This window comes from Ctenopharyngodon idella, chromosome 1, assembly GCF_019924925.1.
Source record: "Ctenopharyngodon idella isolate HZGC_01 chromosome 1, HZGC01, whole genome shotgun sequence".
In the NCBI taxonomy this organism is placed as follows: Eukaryota; Metazoa; Chordata; class Actinopteri; order Cypriniformes; family Xenocyprididae; genus Ctenopharyngodon; species Ctenopharyngodon idella.
The window spans coordinates 15,964,036-15,990,143 of NC_067220.1; the positions used below are offsets into that span (position 1 = coordinate 15,964,036).

Below are 26,108 nucleotides of genomic sequence, written 5' to 3' on the forward strand. Positions count from 1 at the left end.
GGTCTTATGGGTGTGGGACAGCATGAGGGTGAGTAATAAATGACATTATTTTCATTTTTGCGTGAACTAACCCTTTAATGGCTTTAGTGAGGAAAAAACTACAATCGCATGAAACATTATTTTGAAATATTGAAATATTTTAAGAGTGTAGGGAGACCGACTTGATTACGTCCTTCAGTGCTTCATGGGAGTGGGCGGGGCTAAGATCTTTTGGTGCCTTTTTGCTTGTTTTGACTCTGATTGGTAGAATTTTCTGTACAGCGTCATGGGTAATGTAGTTTTTCACCAAGAATTCCACTCAAACACAATTTTAAAACTAAGTTAAAATAATGCGGGCTGATGGCTTACGCAGAAGCAAATGCTATCAGTTAACAACTTCGTAGCTCACAGTAAGGCTGTCTATAAAGGTTTATAAATTATTGTTAAAAATCGATTTCCCTATGGAGAAAATTAATGGAGTTTTTTCTTCTGGAACCGCACTGTTTCACTCTATTGCTGTTATGGGAAGCCAAACACAACTTAAAAAAAGATTAAATATTACAGGGCACATAAAAAAAAAAAAAGATGTTCACGAATAAATGATTTAGAACAGAAAAAAAAAAGAATTGTCAATATTGATTTCATGGGGACTTTAAGCGTTACTGCGCCTTTAAAAAACCTGTCCGGAGGTGCGGGTAGCAGTGCGCATGCTTAAGAATAGAGGAAGTCGGTAATGGTGACGGATGATGTGGACCTGAATCGGTCGAGAGCATCAGCGCGTCTTCAAGAAAGAAAGAAAGAAAAAAAACCTCTTAAAGACGGACTCACGGATATGAAGCGGGGTTTTTGAGAGGTGTTTGAGTTTCTCTGGACAGAGACAGAATACACCCACAGTCCGCGATGATGGCAGAATGCGATCCCACCGACGGCGAGCCGGAGAAAGGCGGCGGAGATTTAACACCGGAGACGAACTTTCTCACGTCAGAGGTGCCCGCGGTGTTATTTGAAAAGACCCGGCCGGTTCCGTCACTGGGACTTTCGCTGAACCCCGGGGCAGCGGTCCGGATCTCGGACTCGACGGAAAGCGTGCTAACGGAGCTAGAAGCGGACGGGTCGGGGGAAGAGGCGCTTCTGTTACCAGGACCTGCCGGAAATCTCTCACCTAGGGCTGGAAGAGAAAAAAGGACGCGGAGGAACAGACATAGCTCATCATCTGATAATCTGGCATCTCCAGGTGAGATAATATGAGCTGGATGTTACCGCTCATAATCTGATCAACATTTTGTTCAGATTAAACTGGCTCAAGCTAGAGGTGTCTTCACACACTTCGACACCTTTTGTTTTGCTTCTCTTACAAAATACATTGTTTTGGTGTATATTTGTTTCAGTGCAATATTTCCGGTTTGAAAAAAGTATTCCTTTTTTTCTGTTGCTACTTTTTAACAAAACACAATTCACACTTGTTATTAAGCATAAGGCTACTGACCACGCCTTTATTTAAATATAGCCACTCCCCCCTTTTCGAATGACAGCCACTTTTCGTCATTTTGTTGTATAATCTGAATTCAATCGGAAAAGAACGCATAATAAGGGACCAGTCTGCATTAGTTTCCATAGCAACCGCGCGTGTTCTGTTTTTGTTACGCGCAGTGTTCCAAAAAACTGCTAATATACCTTGGGGAACTTTGTAAGGAATTAAATCAAAAGCATTTTACAGAGAAAGTAGTTTTTTTGCCTCCTGCCTTACACATATTGAACAAGTTTTCATGCAAAATAATATTAAATATTCAAAATAGACTTCCACACGTCTTGTGCTGCCTGTCACTCCATCTGCTTTATCTCAGAGCATGGTCCATTATGCAACCATGTCCATAGTTCAGATTACATGCTCTTTGGACCTGGAGCACACATGTACAGGTGACACCACATCAGCTGCTAAGATATCTACAGAACTCTTGATACGCATGCTTGACTGTTTCTGTGTGCTGCATATATTTTCATCTTTCCATGTGCGTCTGTACGCAAGATTACTTGAGCAGCTGTGGGGTGCATTGATGCAGTAAAGTTTCCTTGCATATTAATAACCGGTTCATTTGGATGCGGATAAGCTAGAGAGCAGAAACACACTTTCGGTTTTCTCTTTGAGATCCACATCTGAGTCTTCAGTGAAAGACTAGTTTAAATGAAGGTGATATTAGAATTGCATCACTGTGATATGCTATTTTCTTCTTTGTTTTATAGGCATAACAAAGGATGCAGATACTATATATAGTTATTAAATATAAGTACAGCCTTTACACAACAAAGCAATATGATTAATAACATCCCAAAGAAGGTCACATAACACTTAAAAAAAAAAAAATGCTTAAAGAGGTGGTTCAGTGTTTTTTTTTTTTTTTTTTTTTTTTCTAGGCTTGATTGTGTTTATGGGGCTCAGTTTAACATGTCTTAATGCTTCATTTAAAAACAAACAAAAAAAAAAACACTGTATTTTTCATATATTTTACCTTTATTCTACACTGCTGTTTTCATTGTCATTTGAACGACTGGTTTGACTTCCTGATTCTATGATACCACTCCCTCCGAAATACGGAATGTGCTCAGATTGGTTAGCTGGCCCAGTGTATTGTGATTCGCTGAAGCATCCGGAAACAGAAGGTCTACTGTGGCACAAGTCACAAAAAAAATTAATGATGATTACGGGAGGAATGTGTCACAACACACAGTGCTGCGTATGGCGCTGCCACAGACCAATGATTAGTGCCTATGATGACCTCTGTCAACCGTCGAAAGTGCCTACAATGGGCACATGAGCATTAGAACTGGACTTTGTAGCATTGAAAGAAGGTCGCCTTGTCCGATAAATCCCATTTTCTTTTACATCATGTGGATAGCCATGTAGGAGGAGGAGTGTGTGAATTTTCATTTCATGCTGACTTTAAAGGGGACCTATTGTGCAAAATTTACTTTTTAAGGTGTTTGAACACAGATGTGTGTCCAGTGTGTGTAAACAACCAGCCTATAATGGTAAAAATCAACCCAATACTTTTTTTTTTATAATCCTCATTTATCATTTTTAATCTCTCAGAACACGCTGTTTGATATTTCCCCCTACTCCTACGTAAGAGTAGGGAAACCCTGCCCATGACTGGTGACGATCTGCCCTGTCAGCATAGACAAACCCCTGAGTGAGAAGCACAGAGTCCGCCATTTCTGTTTACTCGCTGTATCAGCTAGAGATATACAATGTCTGTGCCAAAAAACATTACAAATGTTCTGTTGTTGGATGTACCAATGAACATATGAGGCTCCATAGACTCCTGTCATCTGAGACACTGAGGACACCGTGGTTGAAGTCATTACTCAAGGATGGATCGGTACAAACTGTACGTGATCCTCTCCGGAGTGATACTGGTCACGGCAGAAAGAGAGAGCTTGCGCACTTTATTACAGTCCATCGGAGTTGTTTTACGGATATAAAGTTTACCAGTTTATTAAGCACCCCCGAAAAGGCATAAGGTAGGTCTGTATATATTTGTTTACTGTTAGTTGTAACAAGTGTTTTTCTGTAGATCGCTGTGCATGTTAATGATAATGCAAGGGAGAGTTTATAGATAAAAGACTTTAATGTGCACTTTTTGTACTGCGTTTTATTCAGCTCTTATGGTGATTTTTTTTGAGTGATAACGTGTGTCATCTTTTGTGTGATGTACAATAAACTTCATAAACTCATCAGTAAAGATTTGGCCATCAATCGGACGGGTTCGCTACAACAGGCTTGTACTAATAGTGGATAAAAGCAAGATGACAACATAAGATATAAACGCAGTTAAACTAAAATATACCTGTTCTGTCTCCATGCAGCATATATTCTCTGGCTCTGTAAGCATCATTTTCAGACTCTGATTCGAACTAAACACTGCTACAGAGAGTTTCTGACATTATTAGTTCTGTCACCAGAGCTCGGAGCATCAGCTCTTGGAGCTCTGCCATCTTAGGCCATGAGCAGCAGCTCATTTGCATTTAAAGGGCACACACTAAAACGGCGTGTTTTTGCTCAACCCCAAAAAGTGTCAAGTTTAACATGTTATAAAAATTTCTCTGTGGGGTATTTTGAGCTAAAACTTCACATACACACTCTGGGGACATCAGAGACTTATTTTACATCTCTTAAAAAGTGGCATAATAGGTCCCCTTTAAAGGTGCAATAGGTGATTGTATACAGAATTAATTAATTAATTTATTTATTTATTTTTGTCCATTAAACATATTTTACTGGACTGTAACACTTCTACCCTTTTAAGAAAATTGTTTTATTCTGTTGATTCTTTTGAAGAGGTTTTTAACCAAGTAAATCCAAATTTAGTTAAGGTTTTTAGGAAAAATGATTTTTTTTTTTTTTTTTTTTTTTTTTTTTTTTATAAACTAAACCACCACGAATATAGCCATAGAAGCTGGCATGGCATTAAAAAAAGAAAGAAAGAAAGAAAGAAAGAAAGGTTTTTTTTTTTTTTTTTGTTATACTGGTTGAAAGTCTCCTCATATCCTGATAGCAATCACTGTTAAACAGTCTAAATGTATTTTTATAAATACATATCTGTATGTCTGTGGAAGGATCTTAAAATGTTCATCCAATTATTATATTCAGTCCGAATGAATTAATATTATGTCCTTTTATATGTCCTTTTAATATTATGGCACCCTGTTCGCGCAGACATCATACGTCATCAGCGCATTTCATGCTATGCAGAGTTTATACAGACAGACTTCAGTCACGGAGCACCGAAAACAAACAGCAGCCACCTTTTACAGTTCCTACTAAAAAAAAAAAAAAGAAAAAGAAAACAATGAGCTTATGCTGCGTTCACGCCATAACTACCGTAATTAAGAGATGGCAACGGAGCTGTTCAGTCATGTCAACAGTATCAGCACCGAAATGAATCTGCAGCAGTCAGGTACAAGTTCTTTAAGTTGTTTACGCTCATAATGTAATGTGCTTTGAGACATGAGGTAGTTTAACGTCATCTCTTGTGACGCTTTGCCGAGAGCAGCTGTGGATGCGTTCCTGTGTTTTGGAGGAGGCGTGGCTTTGGACGGTGATTTGCAGGCAGGGTGGGATTGTATGCTTTCAGTGCTAGAAGGCTAACATTAGCATTTCCCAGATCACCTACTGCACCTTTAAATTTGGTCATATTAGATCTAAAACCTAATTATGCCTCTACTGTAATGTGGAGCTGGATTGGATGTGAGTATATTTGAAAATAGGGAAATTAGTCTTTTTGAAATCATGCAATTTTGGTGAAATGACAAAAGACATCTGCGCTTGCATTTGTTATTCATTTCAATGGATTTTTTACTAGACGCTTTCCGGCGGCTGTTCAGCTATCCATCTGACTGTCCATTTTTTATTTTTGTGAATGAGATCTCACAGCATGTTTACAAATCAGTTTGATCAAATATTGAAAGGCTGAATGAATTTGGAAATAGCACAAGTACATGTCTTAATTACACAGCTAAGATGAAGTCTTTTAAAAATCAAGCTATTCTGATAATTGATATTTATGACATGTAGATATGTTTTCTGAGGTGTGTGTTGTATGGGTGTGTCTGCGTGTACAAGAGAGGGAAAGTGTTCTTGTCTTCTAAATGTTTAATGGCCATCAGAGAGGTTCTATCTGTCTGTGTCTAATGGACTCTTATTCTCCCAGGCAAAGCTGGCCAGAGACCATCAGCTGAGTCTATGCATGTTTTACCTTTTAGAGCCTATGTAGACCACTTTGTGTTAGTTTTACTGCAGTGTATGGATTCATTGTAGTAGATTCTGAAAAAAGAATGAGAGTTTTGTTGAAATCCATAGTGAAATAAATAAATAACCTCCATGGGGTTCACGTGATATGTATTGTTGCTAGGCTTTGTTCGCACTGGTTTTCAAACTTAATCTTTGGGACTTACTGTCTACGCTGTTATTTTGCAAGTGATTTAATCTGATAATCTGTTTGTGCAGTGTAGTTGTTGCTATAGTAATATTGCATGTATCTGCAAGATGCTGCAAGGCTCTTTCAACAGCCAAGAGCGTCAAACCACTTACGGATGTGGCTTTGATCAGGTTTGTAAACTTCAGGTTTTGTGTGGTTTGTTCAGACTACAAAAAACGAAATCCTTTTGAATCATATGCACCATTTTTTTGCTGCCTTTCTAAACAAAGCTTTAGTGAGCAAGTTGTGTATGTAGTTCAGTGTTAATAAGAGACATAAAGGCCCTCTTTACTTTAGTTTGGAATGGATAGTGACTGGATCATCTGATCTGATCATCAGCTGCCTCTTCGCAGATCACACAAGTGTGTAATTTGCATGTGAAACATCACTGATAAAAGTGTAAGCATTAGGAATCCGACTTAATAAAGGGTCAAAAATATCGAAAATTAAAATTATTTGATATTTTGAAATAAAAGTTCTGAGTATCACAAATATACTTTACACTCTCAAGTTGATAGCTCAGTTCATCCACAGTCCAAAATGGGCATGAAAAATGAAATATTGCAAAAAAAAGTGACATTTTAAGTCAACCTCAGAGAAAAATAAAATGATTAAAGAACAATATAATATGCACTCTGTGTACACTGTATTTCATTTTTCAAAATTGTATGTTTAATGCGATGTGTTACTTGCTGTTTCGTTGTAATTATTGGTGAAATTTACTAGACGCTTCTGAGTGAAAATTGTTTCAAAGTAAATCCTACAGCTGTTTTGGTAGCACTACAAAATTCAAAAAATAAATAAATAAAAATTAAAAAAAGATTTCTGATAGGAAGTTCCAACATCATTTCTTCCATATTGTAAGATACGTCCAAGTATTTATTTTTTTATTTTTTTATTTTTTTTAATTACTGTAGATGAAGACAGATCTAAATGGGAGTTTGCAGCTGATTGTAAGAAAGGGTGGTGTTTACATGGATGGAATGGTTGGAGAAGTCCTGCATACCTCACCAGAGAGAAATCTGTTATTTCTCAGGAAGATCAAGTTTTTGATTAAAAATTACGAGGTCATGCGTTTAAAAAATGGAATTAAAAATAGAAAGGTGAATTTCCTTTTCATGCCAAATTTAAGGAATATGTTCAAGTCATCTTTGTGGTGCTTATATTGTGTGCACACATACTAGTGTTCTTAGCTTGTACAGGAATTTTACTAGCTGGATTCTGTTTTGTCTTCATCTTTCTTTAGCCATATTTTACAAAGTAGGTATGAGAACCCACATGTAAGCTGTCAAGACCTGGTACAGCACATGAAAACATTGCATTTGCTGGTCTTTAGATGAATCGCTTTGATATTGAACCTTTCATCTAACGCGTATATATAATATAATATAATACATTTATTTATTTTTTTCCCCCAGCTTTTTTGCACTCCAGAAATGCACAGGGCTCTTTTAATTTTTATCTTTTTGAAGGCTGGTTTGCAGACAGAGCAAAAGTGTTTGACTAAATTGCATGCTCACTAGTGATTCAGCTTTGAAGCTTGGATTTCTAGGAGTAGGTTCAATTTTGTTCCAGATAAAAATGGCCTTGAGCATGAATTTCACTCTGATGGAAATTATTAAAAGAAAGTCATTCCCCAAAACGTTCTGCTATATGGCCTTTTGAGATGAGGGGACATATTTACATATAAATGCAGACATACAAGATAATATATTCGCTGCACTGTACATTTGACTCACTTTGTATGTGTGCATATAGGTAATAGCAGTGGAGAATTCAACCATTTCCCAGAAGACCCAGAGTTTGGAGAGATTATCCAGAGGGCGGAGCAGGCAATAGAAAATGGCGTCTTTCCTGAACGCATCTCGCAAGGATCCAGCGGAAGCTACTTTGTCAAGGATCCTAAAGGGGTATGTGTATTTAAATAAATCTTGAGATTGTCCCTAAGAAAATCATTTTTAAGCGCCATAACAGAGGAACATTTACATTTAATCATTTAGCTGACGCTTTTGTCCAAAGCGACTTACAATTGAGGAAACAATAGAAGCAGTTGAAGAATATGTAAGTGCTGTGACAAGGCCCAGTTAGTCTAGCACAGTACACGTATCAAGTGTTTTTTTTTTTTTTTTTATATTTAGAAAACACAGAATAGAAAGTGTTAGAATAAATAGGTCAAATGTTGATGGAAACCCAGGGTTGAATTAGGCAGGTCATTCCACCAGCAGGGAACTGTCAAGGAGAAGGTCCATGAAAGTGATTTTGTACCTCTTTGGTACCTCAGAATGCAAGCTTTTAGAGGACACATGAGTGTGAAGTAGTGAGTTTAGGTATAGGGGTGCAGAGCCAGTGATTGTTCTGTTGGCAAACATCAGTGCCTTGAATTTGATGCGAGTGGCTTTTGGCAGCCAGTGCAAATTGATGAAGAGAGGTGTGACATGCTTTCTTCGGTTCATTAAAGACCAATCTCGCTGCCACATTCTGGATCAGTTGCAGAGCTTTGACAGTACATGGAAGGCCTGCCAAGAGAGCATTACAATATTCCAACCTTGATAGAACCAAAGCTTGGACAAGGAGCTGTGTAGCATGCTCCGATAGGAAGGGCCTGATCTTCCTAATGTTATATAAGGCAAATCTGCAGGACCGGGCAGTTCTAGCATTGTGGTCTATGAAGTTTAGCTGATCATCAAACACAACTCCAGGGTTCCTGACTGTCCTGGAAGGAGTTATGGTTGATGAGCCTAGATGAATGGAGAAGTTGTGATGAGGTGTTGGGTTGACTGAAACCACACAAAGTTCTTTCTTGGCAAGGTTGAGTTGAGGTGATGGTCCTTCATCCAGCAAGAAATATCTGTTAGGCAGGCTGAGATGTAAGCAGCTACTGTTGGATCATCCGGCTGGAATGAGAGGTAGAGTTGTGTGTCAGAAGCATAGCAGTGATGGGAAAAGCCATGTTTCTGAATGACAGGTCCTAGTGATGTCATGTAAATGGAGAAGAGAAGTGGTCCAAGCACTGAGCCCTGAGGCACCCCTTCAGCTAGATGTTGCGACTTAGACACCTCACCCCTCCAAGATACCCTGAAGGACCTACCTGAGAGATAAGACTTGAACCACTGGAGTGTGGTTCCTTAGATGCCCATTGTCTTGAGGGTTGACAGGGAAATCTGGTGGTCAGTTGTGTCAAAAGCAGCAGACAGATCCAGCAAAGTAAGTACTGATGGTTTGGAAGCTGGACTGTTCACTGCTTATATAAATGCAGTCCTACTAAATCACGGAATTGAACTGCTATTTATGACATTTGATTTGATAAAACTGTATGTCTGTGTGTGTTCTCACTCACTTTCCTGACAAGCGTGACTGACACACTGCAAGCAGAGAGAATGTATATCTCATTTCAGCTCGCCTTAAAAACAAATAGACACCCTCGTTTTAGAACATTTGCAGTAGATAGACGAAAGTGCTGTTGTGTTCTGACACTTTGAAAGCAAAACCAAATGTTCAAAAACCAAAATATAAAAGTGTGGTGAGCTTAATCCAGCAGGGGGAGGGGGGTGCAATCGAACTCTGGTTCAGGCAAGGCAATCGAACCAAGTGTGAAAGCACCCTTAGAACACCTAGAACTTCTTATAGCTTTTTAGTTGGTGTATGATGAGCACTATGCATACGTCACATCGTTGTGCAGTTTGCACACCACGTCATGAGCGTCTACCGTTAGATTATGTATGCACGATCACCTCTCTCCTGTGAGCTAAACGCATACAATTATGTATGAACGTCATTAGTTTGGATTTGTTCTCTCCGAAAGCTTTTCCACTTTATAGTATGATTCATTGTAGTTACATTCATATCTAGTTAAATGTGATTTTCTCTTGATTCCTCTATCTTCTCTTCTTCAGAAAATCATTGGTGTATTTAAACCAAAATCAGAGGAGCCTTATGGTCACTTAAACCCTAAATGGACCAAATATTTCCATAAAGTCTGCTGCCCGTGCTGTTTTGGCCGTGGCTGCCTCATTCCTAACCAAGGCTACCTCTCTGAGGCAGCTGCCTCACTCGTGGACCAAAAACTGGGTTTGGGGATCGTACCCAAAACTAAGGTGAGGATGGGCATTATATTTAAATTTAAAATAAAGCTTTGATCTTGGAATTAAGAACCAAACATTTTTGTCTTTTTTTTTTCTTTTTTTTTTCTCCAGGTTGTAAATTTGGCAAGCGAGACTTTTCACTATAGTGCAATTGACCGTGCCAAATCCCGTGGTAAGAAATATGCATTGGAGAAAGTCCCCAAAGTTGGACGGAGGTTTCACAGAGTTGGCCTTCCTCCAAAGGTAACGAAACGCCTCATAGTAATTCTATCCCAATTTTTTTCTGTCTAAACAGAACTTATGTGGAACACAAAAGGAAATATTTTGTTAATGTTGCATAAGCATGACTTGACACTTCTAGGTTTTCTGAAGCCATACGATTGCTTAGTATTATTATTTGCTGAAAATGTTGAGTTTCGCTGTAGCTCTAAAATCTCATTTGCACTTTTACATGTTTGTGACCAAACATTTTAGATATTAAACCTGTCTTGACGGGTTAGGGTTAGGGTTAGGGTTAGAATGCATGGAAGAAAATTGAGGGCAGTAGAGGGCAAGATTTTCAGCAAAGTCTTGATTTGTTTTATGTAGGTGGGCTCCTTTCAGCTGTTTGTGGAGGGCTATCATGAAGCAGACTACTGGCTAAGGAAGTTTGAGGCAGAGCCTCTTCCAGAGAACATGAGGAAACAGCTTCAGTTTCAGTTTGAGAGGCTGGTGGTGCTGGATTATGTCATTAGAAACACAGGTATGCAATGCTGATGTTCAAGTTCATTTTATGAATTATAATGCCTTTGAGCGTTATCCATTGTTCTTGAACTTATTCCTTTGCAAAGCTTTACCATGGTAACCATAGTTTCCACTTAATCTCATTGTTACTAGAGTTATTTTTTTACTAAAATAGAGCCTATGCTATAGAGTAACTTGATATTAGTCACTATTGTCAAAAAATGAAAGCTTTTTACACTTTTTGGAGGGTATTAATTTATGTTTTATGATTTTATTACTATGGTATTTTGGACAAAACTGTGGTTGCCATGTTTTTTTTTCACAGCCAGGCTTTTACATGATCTTTCTTCATTTCCTCCTTTTCTACCTCCCGGACCATACAAATGTGCCATGTCTTTGAGCACAACATGTTATACCCATATAAAAGAAATGCTAATTGTTTACTGTGTCTTTGAAAAGGAAATCTGATATCTCTTTTGGCTTCTTCAGACAGAGGGAACGATAACTGGTTGATCAAGTATGAAAAGCCAGGCGATGGAGAGCTGACAGAGAAGGTGAGCTGGGGGATATTTATAGAGCTTCTCTGCTGGGCAGCTCAAAGAAAATGGCATGACTGAGAACCATGTGCCTGCTGTAATGGAAGCAGGCAAATGCAGGGGTGTCATATTCCTATTTTTCATATGCCAAATGACCATGTGTGGATATATGTGTGGATATATGTGTGGATATAGATATATAGAGATTTAGATATAGAGATTTAGATATAGATATAGAGAGATAGAGATATAGAGATGTCTTTCTGCAATTGAAACACTGGTTGAGAGATTACACATAAACATATCTATGTATAGATCATTTGTTCTTCTTTTGCACTTTTTCCTATAATGGCGGTTAGACAGCGTTGCATTACCATGCGCACTCCCTTCAGGATTGGAGTGTGAATCGACTGTGACTTACTGCGTTCGTTGTCTGACTGTATGCACCCGAACCGTGACGTCCGTACCATGACATTCGGGACGAATACATGTACTGTTACACCCCTAATATATTTATATATGTAATATGTAATGATATGTCGTTATATCGAAATATCGCAATGTGAAAATACGATAGAGTTAGTTTTATCCAGGTCTCAGCTTACTGTATTTATAAAGCATAGTTCACCCAAAAACAAAAATTCTGTTATCATGTACTTACCCTCATGTTGCTTTAAACCCATAATGTTTTTGTCCATCTTCGAAACACAAATGAAGAAATTTCAAAAACTGGCCATAAAGGCATTGTAAAAATAATCCAAGTCTTGTGAAGAGAGCCTATCGCTTTTATGATGAACGGATTTACAACACGCATACTTTAGTAAACAGACGTTCAAATGTATGTACGTACGTGCGAGAACGACGAGTGAGTAAATGAAAACAGAATTTTAATTTTTGGATTAACTAACCCTTTTAAAGTTTGGGAGAAGTCATTTTGACATGCTTTGCGATTAGAACTGTGATTGATTGAATTGATCTGAAGAGCATATGCACTGGAGCAGCACTCCTCAAAGTGTAAGCACAAACATTTAAATTGCCATATCGCATTTTTAGTTTTAGTAGTATGTTGATTCAAAGCATTTTAGATGGCTTATTCTTATCATGGAAGTGCATTAATAGAGGCAGAGACAGGATATAGTGAGCACCGGATGAGTCTGTGTGTCTGCCTGCATTGAAAGTGTGAGTGTACTGTGTGAGGCAAAACTTTTTTTTTTTTTTTCAACAACATTACAGGCGTTAAACTACTACATATAATGTTGAATATAATGTATAATAATGCAATGGGGAAGTGTTTGTGAGTCCTGATAATGCCAAATGTCTGATTTTACCAGTAAAAAAATGTTTTACCAGTAAAAAACAATATTTTAAATATATGTAGTTGGTGACAGAGTGCAAGTATATGTGTCTAACACAATTCTGTATTTTCAGTTTCAAAATCATGAATATTTTTATTCTGGTGTCACCATTGCCCTGTACATTAGGGACCAGGACCAAGTCCAAGCATATTTAAGTCCACCCTGTAATACCAAATTTAGCATTTTAATCAATAATACATTTTTGTTAACTTTTTACCATATGTCTTAGAAGTAATAATTATTTTGGCTAAAAGTATTGCGATAATATCGTATCAAGAGTTCAGTATCGCGATAGTGTCGTATCGTGACATGAGTGTATCGTTACACCCCTAATATATATATAACATCTCTTAGTAAACAGTTCCTCCCATATTCACAGTAAAGCTCTTTAAACATCACACCACGTCAAACATAAGACTTATTCAGTGTTGTGAAAGCAGCTTTGTTGAAGTTCTTTCTGTATTTCTGTTTGATTAAGTTGCTGCAAATGTTAAATTATGGACGTAATGATGATTGTTTCTTAGTCCCACACAAATGCTGAGTTTCTCTTCCATGTGTCTTTTTTTCAGGAATCTGAATGGACTGACCCAAAAGACTCAGCCATAAAGATTGCAGCTATAGATAATGGTTTGGCCTTCCCTTTTAAGCACCCTGATGAGTGGAGAGCATGTAAGGAAAATTTCATTCTAATATTCTGATTTGATGCTTAGGAAACATTTCTTATTTTTAAACAACATTGAAGGAGTTCCTATATATGCACAGTTTATTTTATCTATCATTTCAAATATTTAAGCATAAATTCAACATAAATACAGTCTTGTATGTCCAGATTTTACAGAATAAATACTTAACAGAATAAATGATTGGTGTTTTGGTGCGTGTAGATCCGTTCCACTGGGCTTGGTTGCCTCAGGCCAAAGTGCCCTTCTCCCAGGAGACCAGAGACCTTGTGCTCTCACGCATTTCTGACATGAACTTTGTACAGGACCTCTGTGAGGACCTTTATGAGATGTTCAAGGTAGGAAATCTAGTGTACCAATAATCTTACCATTTAGTGCAGTGAATTTGTTATAAAAGAGTTGCTTTGGCTGTAGTTTATTTAGAGACTCGACTTCTTGGACAGGGCTTTAGCAGGCTGTCATTCCGGTTTCTGTTAGCAAGTTGAAGCTTAGCATGCTGTCAGCACACTAAAACCCTTAAAGAAGTTGCGTCACTAAAGTCATCCCATTTTAAGTGGCACTGCTAAAAATATTCAAGCTAAAATTCACAAGACTAAGAAAAAGTCTAGATAAATCATTTAACTGACCTCTCTAACCTCACTAAATCTGTTTTCACTGGTTTGCAGTGCAATAGGTTGATCATTTATGCATCAATTAGCAAGAGTCTTAGGAAGAATTAATGTTCTTTTTAAAGTTAAATGAGTTTTCACATTAACCACTTTGTGTTTTCAGACGGATAAAGGGTTTGACAAAACCATGTTTGAGAAACAGATGTCCGTTATGAGAGGACAGGTATGTTTTATGTGTTGTGATCATTTTACATTACGCTTTCTCTGCTATTCCAGTTCTTTTTCATAGTTCATAGTTCTTTTCTCATGTTTCATTCTCACTAAGTACTGGAGCTCTTCACAATGAAAAATTCACAGCTAGCTAACGTATATTAATACTCCCATTCAGGAAGCTATTTTCAGCCTATCACAGTTGAGATGTAGACCTGAATTTAGACCTCAGATTTTGCAATGCCAAGAAAAGGATTGTCTCTATCATTATTACATAATTTCTTTCTGCAAATGAATGATTTAGTTTGTCCAGTCGTCTCTTATATGCTATTATACATTACAGTTTAGAGGTCGATAAGAATTTTTTCAAAATGTTTTTGAATTAAGTATTTTATGCTCACCAAGGTTGCAGTTATTTGTTTTCAAATAATGTAATATTGTGAAATATTGTTATTTTTATTATATATATATATATATATATATATATACATACATACATATATGTATATGTATATGTATATATATGTATATGTATAATGTAATATAATAATATTACGTTCCTGTGATGACAGCTGAATTTTCAGCATTATTAACGGTCTTCAGTGTCACGTGATCCTTTAGATCACGTGATCCACCCCAATCATTCTAATATGCTTGATGCTTAGGAAACATTTATTATTATCAATGTTGAAAACTATTCTGCTGCTTAATATTTTTGTGAGAATGGTGATGTGTTTTTTCAGGATTCTTTGAATTGAGTTTAAAATAACCGCTTTTATTTTAAAGATTTTTAACTTTTTTTTTTTTTTTTTTTTTTACTCTCGCTTTTGATCAATTTGAAGCATCCTTGCTGAATAAAAGTATTAAGTTAATTTAAAAAAAAAAAAATTAAAATCTTTTTAGAAGCAAACCATTGGAGTTCATCAGGAAGTTGTATTGTGTTGTAAGAGCTGTAAAATCTCACTTTCCTGTTCTTCTCGAATAGATCTTAAACCTGACCCAGGCTTTGAAAGATGGGAAGAGCCCCATCCAGTTGGTGCAGATGCCTCGTGTGGTGGTGGAGAGGAGCCGTGGAGGAGGCCAGGGTCGTGTGGTCCAACTGGGCAATGCTTTTACCCAGACGTTTCACTGCAAGAGACCCTTTTTCACCTCCTGGTAAAGGGGCCTCACAGAGAGGAGGAAGACTGAGTGAAAATGGACGAGGGTCAGATTCAGACACTGGATGGAGAACTTTCTGATAAGGACTTCCTGGATGAATGTAGCAAAGAGAGAGACTTAAAAGACTGCACAGAGGTCTGTTGTGGAGGATCTGAGGCCTTTTGTTTTCCTGAGCCTTTTCCCAGAATTCTCCTCTTCAGCTCACTTTGGCTGTCAAGTTGGAATGTCAAAAGGGAATCGTTCTTTGAAAATGTTGAAGTTTTGTCGTGACAGCCTTTCTCAACTGCCAATTATTTTGTAAGTATAAATATAGATATTATAAATGAAGAATGATGCATAAAATGTAATTTAAACTTGAAAAAATGCTTGAATGTATCCTGCAAGTTTACATTTTACACTTCTCCTGAGGACATTTCAACACCAAGGAACACTGGTGACCGTGGTATTTAATATGATGAATGTATTTGCTGATCATGTAACAGGATGCTGGTAACAGTATATACATTGTTAAAAGTGGGTGATTTGAAGCCCCTGGTAAAAGTATAATTCCAAAAGGTTTTTTTCTCTCTTTCACACAATCCCGTGTATGCATCTTGGACTTTGTATTCCAGCTGAACGGTTGCTAAAGTAGAGCTGTATATTAAAAATGAAGTAAATAAAAAAAAAAAAAAAAATAAAGCTTTGGTATTGGTAAAAATAGACCTAGTGTTATTTATTTTTAAGTTCTCAATTTGTTTGTAGCCGATCATCACCTCTAAAGCCAGCATTCTTATTTTTATTTATTTATTTTGTATCTTTTCCTCCGTAAACCACTGTTAAATGCTTTTTTGGGGGCTTTTTTTTTTTTTTTTTTTTTTATCTTATTGCTAAGTAGTTTTATCTTATTTTAATGATTGTTTTCTTATTTTAGATCATTTTAAGTAATTTTGAGGCCCCTGGTCTCCTGGTTGATAGCCAAAATCTCTGAAGGGTTGTAGTCTTGTTCTGTCATTGTGCTGCCACCCTGTGGGCACTTTACGTAATGAAAACCGGACTCACTTAGCTCGTCCACCTTACTTACTGTATTTGCAGTGAAGAAAGTGTTCATATTTTTAGTGTTTTTGCTTCAAACTTTGTAGTACCTACCTGTATAAACCTAGAGTGAGTAATGTTATTGTAACAGAAGTCCTGTTCCAGAGGACAAAGTGACTTGTGTGAACTACGTCTGCTACTTCTACCGTGTGTGGAGTGCTGCAGGTGACTAATAGGTGGCAGTGTTCACTCACTCACGAACACCACGTCCTCACGGGCTGAGACAGAATCCCATTGATAACATCGACCACATCCTGAATAGTTTTCTCCTTGCTGTATCTTGCATGTCAAAATAAGCCAAAAAGTTGATTAATCACCCACTGAGACGAAACGAGTACACAGTTTGCTGTTCAATCATGTTCTCTTAAACACAATGTCTATCAAATATATATTCGTATGTGAAACGATGATGCTATAGGGAATCGGCTGAAATAAACTGCCTTGTTGTTTTGTCAAATGGACATAGTTTTTACTTTTGACTACCAGTTTACAGTTTCCTGAAAGTATTAGCACCTGCATAGATTCAAACTGACTACAAAAAGACGTCAGACCTTAAAGGGATAGTTCACCCAAAAATGAAAATTCTGTTATCATTTACTCACCCTCAAGTTGTTCCAAACCTGTATAAATTTCTTTGTTCTGCTGAACACAAAGGAATATATTTTGAAGAAAGTTTGTAACCAGGCCACTTTGGGGCACATAATTGACTTCCATAGTAGGGAAAAAAAAATACTATGGAAGTCAATGGTGCCCCAAAACTGTTCAGTTTCCCACATTCTTCAAAATATCTTCCTTTGTGTTCAACAGAACAAAGAAATTTATACAGGTTTGGAACAACTTGAGGGGGAGTAAATGATGACAGAGTTTTCATTTTTGGGTGAACTATCCCTTTAAACGTTAAACTGACTGGGGAAAAAAAAAAAAAAAAGCTATATAAGCATGTACTGTATTTGTAAAACATTATAAAGGCAGACTGTTCTATTAAAATTAAGCTATGCTATTTTTCGTATTGCATTCATAATGCTTAATAAGGCTACATCATATTCTTGTAAATAATTGTAACTACTGATATTTAAGAAATTTTGGTATCCTAGCAAGTGCTGCTTCATTAAGCACAGAAATAATGTACTGACAAGAATAAATGACATTCAATAAATTATTGATGTTTTATTGTGAATGTTATTGCCCTTTGTTCTATATAGTTTGCCATGTGAGCTGTCTGACAAGAAAACTATGTTGATGTGGTCATAAACTGCATACACACAATCTTGAGGAATTTGTTGTCCTGTTTTCCCTCTTACATATTACTGCGCTATCATTTATCAATGTGGGAACTCTCCTCAAACTCATTCTCAGAAGAAAGCGAGAACTCTGGAATGTTCTATATCCACCCCAACTTTCTTCACACACGTATCTTATCTGTTCTTTCCTGGCTTGTTTTTCAGTTCCCAGAAAAACACTACTTTTTTTTTTTTTTTTTCCCTGTTGGATTGGTTCATAAATGTGACTCCATAAGAGGGGTTATATACCTTTCTTGGAAATCAGATTGCTGGAAGTGTTGAGGGTGTAAAGGTGACGGATTTGTCTGGCTGGTATAGGTATAAGTCTGGCCTCGGCTTGCAGGCTTTGCAATGACAATTCCCTCTTTGTTTGAGCGGTATAGATGCATTATGTAAGCAGATGCTGCAGATCACCAGTCACACAGCTGTTTACTTCTCAAACATTGGCTAATTTGAAACATTTTGGCGTTAGTAAACTCTATAAGCCTATGAAAACTATGGCATATTAAGTGTTTTAATAAACTTTACTCATTTGTTTGTTATTATTTATAAATAATTAGTGCTGTCAAGTGATTAATCGTGTCCAAAATAAAAGTTTGTCTTTACATAATACACGTGTATGTACTATGTATAATTATTATGTATATATATACACACACATGTATATATTTAGCAGAAATATATTATATTCATATTTATACAACGGTTCTCGAATCTGATTGGCTGAGAGCTGTGTGATATTCTCCTAGTATCAGCACTGGTAGATTAAAGGGATAGTTCACCCAAAAATGAAAATTCTGTTATCATTTGCTCACCCTCAAGTTGCTCCAAACCTGTATAAAGTTCTTTGTTCTGCTGAACAAAGGAAGATATTTTGAAGAAAGTTTGTAACCAGGCCACTATGGGGCACCATTGACTTCCATATTAGTAAAAAATATACTATGGAAGTCAATGGTGCCCCAGAACTGTTCAGCTTCCCACATTTTTCAAAATATCTTTCTTCGTGTTCAACAGAACAAAGAACTTTATACAGGTTTGGAACAACCTGAGGGTGAGTAAATGATAACAGAATTTTCATTTTTGGGTGAACTATCCCTTTAAGTACACACATGCACATTATGTAAAAAAAAAAAAAAAACATTTATTTTGGATGCAATTAATCGTTTGATAGCCCTATAAATAATATTATAAATTATATTTTTTTATAAATTATGACAATTTTAAAAATACTGTATAGGACCTTACATACAATCGGAATACCTTGGCCAGTTTTTTATTGTTTTATGAGAAGTATTGGTATTCTCAATTAATTTGTGTTTTAATGCAAGTTTAGTATCAATTTGTGATTAATAATGTGAGTGTTGAACACAACTGTACAGAAATTTCTGTTAAAAATTACTCGTGAAAATTGATCATCAATCAGGTAAACACAGACGCATCATAGATGGAAGCCATTCATGCTGTTTTAATACATTTAAAAGTGCATTTTGACCATGATTAATCTGTACAGAAATAACATTAATAATAAAAAAGATAAACAACTTTCTCATTTTTGTAACTTAGAGTGTAACATTTACAATAAAATAAGATACATACAAAAACACGATATGAGTGATATAAATACAGAGAGGTTTAAATTAACTGTCATTGTCATGCGTTATTCTCAGTTTGGCAGCATACACTTAATTTACACACGTTTATGATACACCTGCCGTGGACAGGCATGTAAGTAGTAATACATCAAGACATCAAACCCAGGACCGACAGTCATAAAGCACCTCAATAGGAATACTGGACTCATCCGAACCATCAAGAACTCTGTTGGGTGATTTCAGCACTCCTACTCTGATCTACTGTGTGACCGCAGGCCTGGTTATATTTAAGTGTAAATGCAAGCTTTGTTACTATTTTAGACTTTTACTTCATTTCTGGTTAACACTGACAAACAAACAGACATCATTTCTCCTCATACATTCTCTACCATCCTCTGACAAAATTGCTAGCTTGGTAGCCCCTATAATCAAACCTGAACATCCAACCCAAACAAAAAGCTTTTCCTATCCTTTCAGTTTTTCGTAACAATCTTTTCCCAGGGCTCGAGATGTTAAATGGCCAAGACTGTTGAGCTCACATGAACTTTATTGGTTTGCAGCACTGATCTCGACCAATCACAGGCATCGTGGTGAGTAAACTGTATTTGGAGTCCTGTGTGGAATCCTGGGATGGCTTTGCTTTCAAGAATTGGTCCTTCGTTGTATTGGTCTCAGCTTTGGTTTTGGTGCAGTTGGAACCCTCTGCGCTGTTTAAGTGTCTACACGCACTTGTCTTTTCCTCTATCACACATTTCTGTCTTCCTTTCAAAGGTGTGCCAGCCACCACCTTCTGTCTTGTCTATAGACAAACATGTCATGTCCATCTGTCCATTCTCTATAACGAAAGCACTGTACACAGCTTTGCAGATACTATGTAACAGTGACGCACACAGGAATAGGTATAAACACTGTATTGCAGCGGGTGCCAGTGCATGGAATATGTTTCATTTGTCAATAATACACACACACAAACATCAGACACACTATACATATGCTCACTTCCACAGTCATTCAAAAATACACACACATACTTGCTTCTCAGAAGCAAAAGCACCTCCCATTTTGTGTCGTCACCCTATGACATATTCAGTAACAAGGTCAACCGTTGTGACGTCAAGGATGATGATGTCATAGCAGCAGGAACGCCTATTTCCAGTCTTTCAGGCTTGTCATTTGATGGCAATCAAAATGGCAAGACCTTTGACCTATGTAGCTTGTTGATTTCGGCACAGTTGTCAGTCCGTATCATCTAAGGGCTCAGATCGGAAGTTAAGGGAGTTTAAAATCATCATCTTCCTTTCTAATATAAAGGATTTGTTGAGAGGTGAAATGAAACGTCAAAGTGCACACCGGATGTGTGTGTGTGTTTGTGTGTGTGTGTGTTTGTGTGTGTGTGTGTGTGTGTGTGTTTGTTTATTTGTCCAGGCAGGTAAAGGAGTCTCGTATCCTGACCACCTCTGCAGCACACAGGTGGCCATACAGCTTATTGTACCATTCAGGGCAACGACCCCTAAAATCACAGAAAAAAAGGTTTGTGAGTGATGAAGTCATTTATATGTCATTATATTTAATAAAAATATTTGAAATAATTATTTAAATATTTTTTTTATTATTAAAAATTATAGATTTTTATATAAAATATGTAATAAAAATGTAAATAATATATTACATATAATTTATTCATTTTAAATTTATTTTAATTAAATTATTTCAATAATTATAAATAAATATCTAATTTGAAAATAATATATTATATATATATATATATATATATAATATGTTTATGTTTAATATTTAAATACAAATGAAAAAAAAAATATATATATTACTTTTTATAATTATATATTTAATTTACATAATATTTACATTTTTATGAATATATATTAATATAATATATTTTTATAAATTAAATGTAATACTATAAATAAGTATAACTATTAAAAATACATATATAATAATTATTAATATTACAACTTTATTAAAATATTAAATTTTATCTTATAAAAAAAAGTTTTAGGATTCACACAAAATTCTACCTCATCCTAATAATTGATTAAAAATGGAATTAAAATGTTAAAAGTAAATATAGAATATATTAAAGTAAATATAGAATGTATTTGTTCTGAGGAGATACTGAGATTCCTGTGCAGCTCTTACCTGCAGTCTATTCTGGATATGTGTGTGAGACGGCTCTTGTTGGATCCGCAGGGTTCGATGTAATAGCGAGAGGTCAGAACGTTAGCACGAACACCCAGCACTGCTGCACTCTCATGTTCCACCGACACACACACTAAAGCGCACACTCCCTTGGGCAAGTCTGTCACCCACGACCTGGAACATAAAACAAACAAAAAAAATGCTTAGAATTTTTATGATCACAAAAGAAATCTTCTGATTCGAATGAATGAAAAATGAAAAACTTTAGGTAAAAAGACTGTGTGTTTCTAATCACCTGAGCACCACGTGGTCTCTTGGAGGATGGGGAGCCATGGAGTTCCTGACGTACTGATAGACTTCTGTGTTATTCTCTAGTGTCTCCACAGTCCTGCACTCTAACAGGTCCTCATCCCAGTGTTCCTGCTCCCGCAGAATCCGCTGCAAGACGTCCTCAGCCGGCGCAGGCACATCCACGCACACTTTCCACTGCCGTAAAGACGACCCGTCCTGAACCTGTCGTGAAAGATGATGCTATACAGTCATTAACAGTTCCAACACAATAGTACTTGACTAGCATGATATTACTCCTAATTGTGATTTCATCCAAAAACATGCAATTCTATGGGTAACTCAGAGGATTCGGTACTGGAAGGGGTGTCCAAGCTTGCTCCTGTAGAGTCAATATCCTGCAGAATTTAGCTCCAACACACTTTCCTGGAAGTTTCTACTAATCTTTGATTAACTGGTTAAGATGTGTTTTATTAGGATTTGAGCTAAACTCTGTGGTGTAGTGGTCCTCCAGGAGCAGGATTGATCACTCTTGCTTCATGGGTACATTAAATACTGTCCAAGGACAAGGGATCTAGACTGAGTGAATTCTGTGAAACACGCAAGTGTGTTTTGGTTGGTGTGAAGTGCTATAACAACCGACAAACTGATGTCATGGTGGGCTCTATTCCAAAACAGAGCTGGGAAAAGACACTTTCACATGAAAAAAAGTGATGTAAGGAAAAAAAAGACACAGCTTTTCCATTAGCCACAAGCAAGAAAATGAGTAAAGGAAGGAAGAGAGCTTGAACATGTAATGGGAAATAGTGTCCAATTGACTCGAATAGGCTGTCCCCTTACCTTTTTATATGCAAGTTCAGCATTCTCTGGAGTCGAGCAGCTGTCATAACCTTTGAATTTGTCCTTGGCTTCTTTGAGCAGGGCATCAATACTGTCTTTGAGCAGACTTTGGTAGCTACAGGAACCACAGTCTTCCACCAACACCTCCATCCGCATGGGACTCAAGCCCTGCTCCACATAAGAGTTCCGACAGCATGACATCTCTTCTGGGATCTGAAAGAAAAAAGAAGGTATTTATAAACTAATAAATCCCTGAAAACAATCCAGGTATTTTTCATGCTGTTCCAGGCTGGTTTGGTGCTGGTAGGCCAGCATAACCATAATGTTCACCACCAAATCTGAGATCACCGTGATCTTTATGGCCCTGTTTACACCTGGTAATAAGATGTGTTTTGGTCGATCGGACCACAAGTGGACGCTAAATACGGGTGTAAACAGGGTCTAAAACTTTTTGAGCTTGTCCACTTTCAGCTTCCAGAGGTAGTCAAAAACGCATTCGACCTGATTGCTTTCCTAGTGTAGACGCTCATGTGGTCGAATGCATTCAATGCATTAATGCGGATGTGGTCAAATGCATTAATGTGGAAACATTACGGGAAGCATGCTAGTCACACAGGATTTAAACTTTGTCTGCTGAAGACCCAAGTTTGGTTTGAAGACGAAAAATGTACCAAGCACAATGTTCTCCCACCATTCCTGATTTCTAACACGCACGGTGTAGTCTTGCGACTGTCAGAGCAGAAACGAAAGCTGCTGTTCTGTGTTTTCAGTCGTCTCCATGCGTGTTCATATGTAAATTGCGTGAGCTTATTTCGTACATTAGATCAAAAGATCTGAAAAAGCCCATACATTTACCCACCCATAGACCCTCCCCTTAAAGAAATCAGGACAGAAGTGGTCAAAAGTGGACAAAAAACGACGGATTAAACACTAGGTGTAAATGGGTTTGTGTATCCCTTGTCTACTTGTGATCCGATCGACCAAAACGCATCTTAATACCAGGTGTAAAAAGGGCCTAGGATGAAACACATCTTGCTAGTTAAGATAGTCAAAGGCCCGATGTTAAAAAAAGCACACCAGCAACCCATTTTAGGATCCAGTGAACAAAAGACAACATATACAAGCTAGTCTTTTCAGGAGGGACGTATTAGAGAACAAAATTAATTGAAAGAGAAACTCATGACTAGTTCATAACATGCAAATTAACATTAGCATTAGCTTCTCCTATGGGAGCAACCAGCAGAGAGTGAACATCGTAAGCTCAATATTACATTACCCATGACAAATCATGATAATATGGTTGTACAGTGAAAACAAATTGGTGTAGAAACCATTTTTTACAGTAGTTTTGTCAGCCTCAAATACTTAAAAATGTTTAAATCATAGCTACCAATTATACTAAATCAGAACATTAAATGTAAAAACTGCTCTTGGTGTGAGTGAAATGAATGTGAAGGGAAGAGAAGTGACAAGAGTGATTCATTCGTAACTGGAAATGGCTCATCCTGTTTGTGTGTGTGTCTTGTCCAGCGCTCTACCCTTATCCACTGTGAGTGTTTTTGTGCGTGTCCTGTCCTGCTCTCTGTTCTTTTCCTGCCTGACTGACGATGTTTATCATTTCATGGTGCTTGTCCCTTTCCAGTGTTTGTTGAGATAAACTTGTTATCTGCATTACTCTGATGGATACAGAGCAGCCAGACCTTCCTCATCAGATTTAGGGGCGGAAGACCTTTAATACAAGATGCTATCTTTCTGTTACTCATTTTGAATTATTTGCTCTCTATAAATAGCCCATTAAGAAGAAAATAACTTTTGCTAAAAGCCATAAATTGAGTTATTTTCTTATGTTATTGGCTCCACATAATCAGCTTAATCTAATAATAGAGTTTGTTATGATCTGCTCAGGGAAAGCAGTAGCACAAGGTATAACAATAAGTGCAAGTGAGTAGGTGAACATTACAACACAATGCTACTTTGTGGTCAGTCAGTTGCAAAATTGAATTTCTTATGTTTTTCAACTTCTTCTGGCTTTCATTATCTTACACTTATCCAGTTAAGAACTTCCTTCCTGACCTCTGAATAGGTACTATAAGGGAAAGTATGTGTCTATGTATGTGTATACATTGCAAAAATATTTGCGACAAACCTACTGTCTATGTGATAAATCTGTGACCAGAGGTTAGATATTTATTTACTTAAAGTTTTCTACAATGCCCACTGCAAGTAAAAATATGAGTTCACTGAATTAATATATATATATATATATATATATATATATATATATATATTAGTTCAGTTTAACTTTAAAATTTACCCTTGCCCTGTTTATTATTCATTTATAATTAATGTCATTAGAATAATTATTATAACAGTATTATAAAACATTTATTAAAATAATTTAAAAAAAAAAACTTTTTGTAATAAAGGGTTAGTTCACCCAAAAATGAAATTTCTGTCATTAATTACTCACCCTCATGTCATTCCACACCCGTAAGACCTTCGTTCATCTTCAGAACACAAATTAAGATATTTTTGATAAAATCCGATGGCCTGCATTGCCAGCAAGATCATTTCCTTTTTCAATGCCCAGAAAGGTACTAAAAACATATTTAAAACAGTCCATGTGACTACAGTGGTTCAACCTTAATATTATAAAGCGACGAGAATATTTTTGTGCGCCAAAAAAACAAAATAACGACTTTATTCAAAAATATCTAGTGATGGGCGATTTCAAAACATCGCTTCATGAAGCTTTACGAATCTTTTGTTTCGAATCAGTGGTTCGGAGCACCAAAGTCATGTGATTTCAGTAAACTAGGCTTCGTTATGTCATAAGTGTTTCGAATTTCAGTAGTTCACGTGACTCTGGCAGTTTGATACGCAATCCAAACCACTAATTCAAAACAAAAGATTCGGAATTCTTCGAAGCTTCATGAAGCAGTGTTTTGACATCACTAGATATTGTTGAATAAAGTCGTTACTTTTTTTTTACGATTCTTGTCGCTTTATAATATTAAGGTTGAACCACTGTACTCACATGAACTGTAAAGGCACTGAAAAAGGAAATGATCTTGCTGGCAATGCAGGCCTCACTGAGCCTGATTGAGCCTGACTCACTGATTTTATCAAAAATATCTTAAATTTGTGTTCCGAAGATGAACGAAGGCCTTACGGGTGTGGAATGACATGAGGGTGAGTAATAAATGACATAATTTTTATTTTTGGGTGAACTAACCCTTCAAGGACATTTCAACATTATTATTATATGTGCTAGAAAAGGTTCTAGCTGTATTGATAGAAAACAACACTGCTAGCTGTAACCATGGCTGCTAATTCTGTATGTACATGTTTATGAGTGTTTGTATGGGCAGTTAGGAGGGATTGGTCATTGCGTAACAACTGCAATAATCTTAAATAAATTCAGGGGTTTTTGGTTGCTGTTTTGGTAGCAGATGTGTCGACATGCTGTAGCGTGAGCATCTGCAGGTTAAACGGCCAAGCATTTGTCTTTGTACCTGAGCAGAATATGACAGAGACACACATCTGGTGCAGAGTGATAAGACCAGCAGTTTTA

At 36.9% G+C, this 26,108-nt stretch overlaps 2 protein-coding genes across 6 annotated transcripts in view; one reads left to right on the plus strand and one right to left on the minus strand.

The window, feature by feature from the left end:
- Nucleotides 1–687: 687 nt before the first annotated feature.
- pi4k2b (phosphatidylinositol 4-kinase type 2 beta) lies at nt 688–16,005 on the plus strand. The gene is made up of 10 exons (XM_051899158.1): nt 688–1,213; nt 7,713–7,864; nt 9,848–10,048; nt 10,148–10,279; nt 10,625–10,778; nt 11,249–11,313; nt 13,220–13,319; nt 13,535–13,668; nt 14,102–14,161; nt 15,134–16,005. Exons 1-10 carry the CDS (start codon nt 880–882, stop codon nt 15,305–15,307), a joined length of 1,506 nt encoding a protein of 501 aa, XP_051755118.1. The 5' UTR covers nt 688–879; the 3' UTR covers nt 15,308–16,005.
- A 3,093-nt stretch (nt 16,006–19,098) lies between these two features.
- Nucleotides 19,099–26,108, minus strand: part of dlc1 (DLC1 Rho GTPase activating protein) — a 118,902-nt gene continuing 111,892 nt past the window's right edge. For all 5 annotated transcript variants that reach the window (XM_051888253.1, XM_051888257.1, XM_051888269.1 and 2 more), the window contains 4 exons: nt 22,535–22,747; nt 21,702–21,919; nt 21,407–21,580; nt 19,099–20,759 (listed from right to left, as the gene is read on the minus strand). In XM_051888253.1, the coding sequence (XP_051744213.1) occupies nt 20,663–20,759; nt 21,407–21,580; nt 21,702–21,919; nt 22,535–22,747 (702 nt within the window). In that variant the 3' untranslated portion in view covers nt 19,099–20,662. The remainder of the gene's footprint in view (nt 20,760–21,406; nt 21,581–21,701; nt 21,920–22,534; nt 22,748–26,108) is intronic.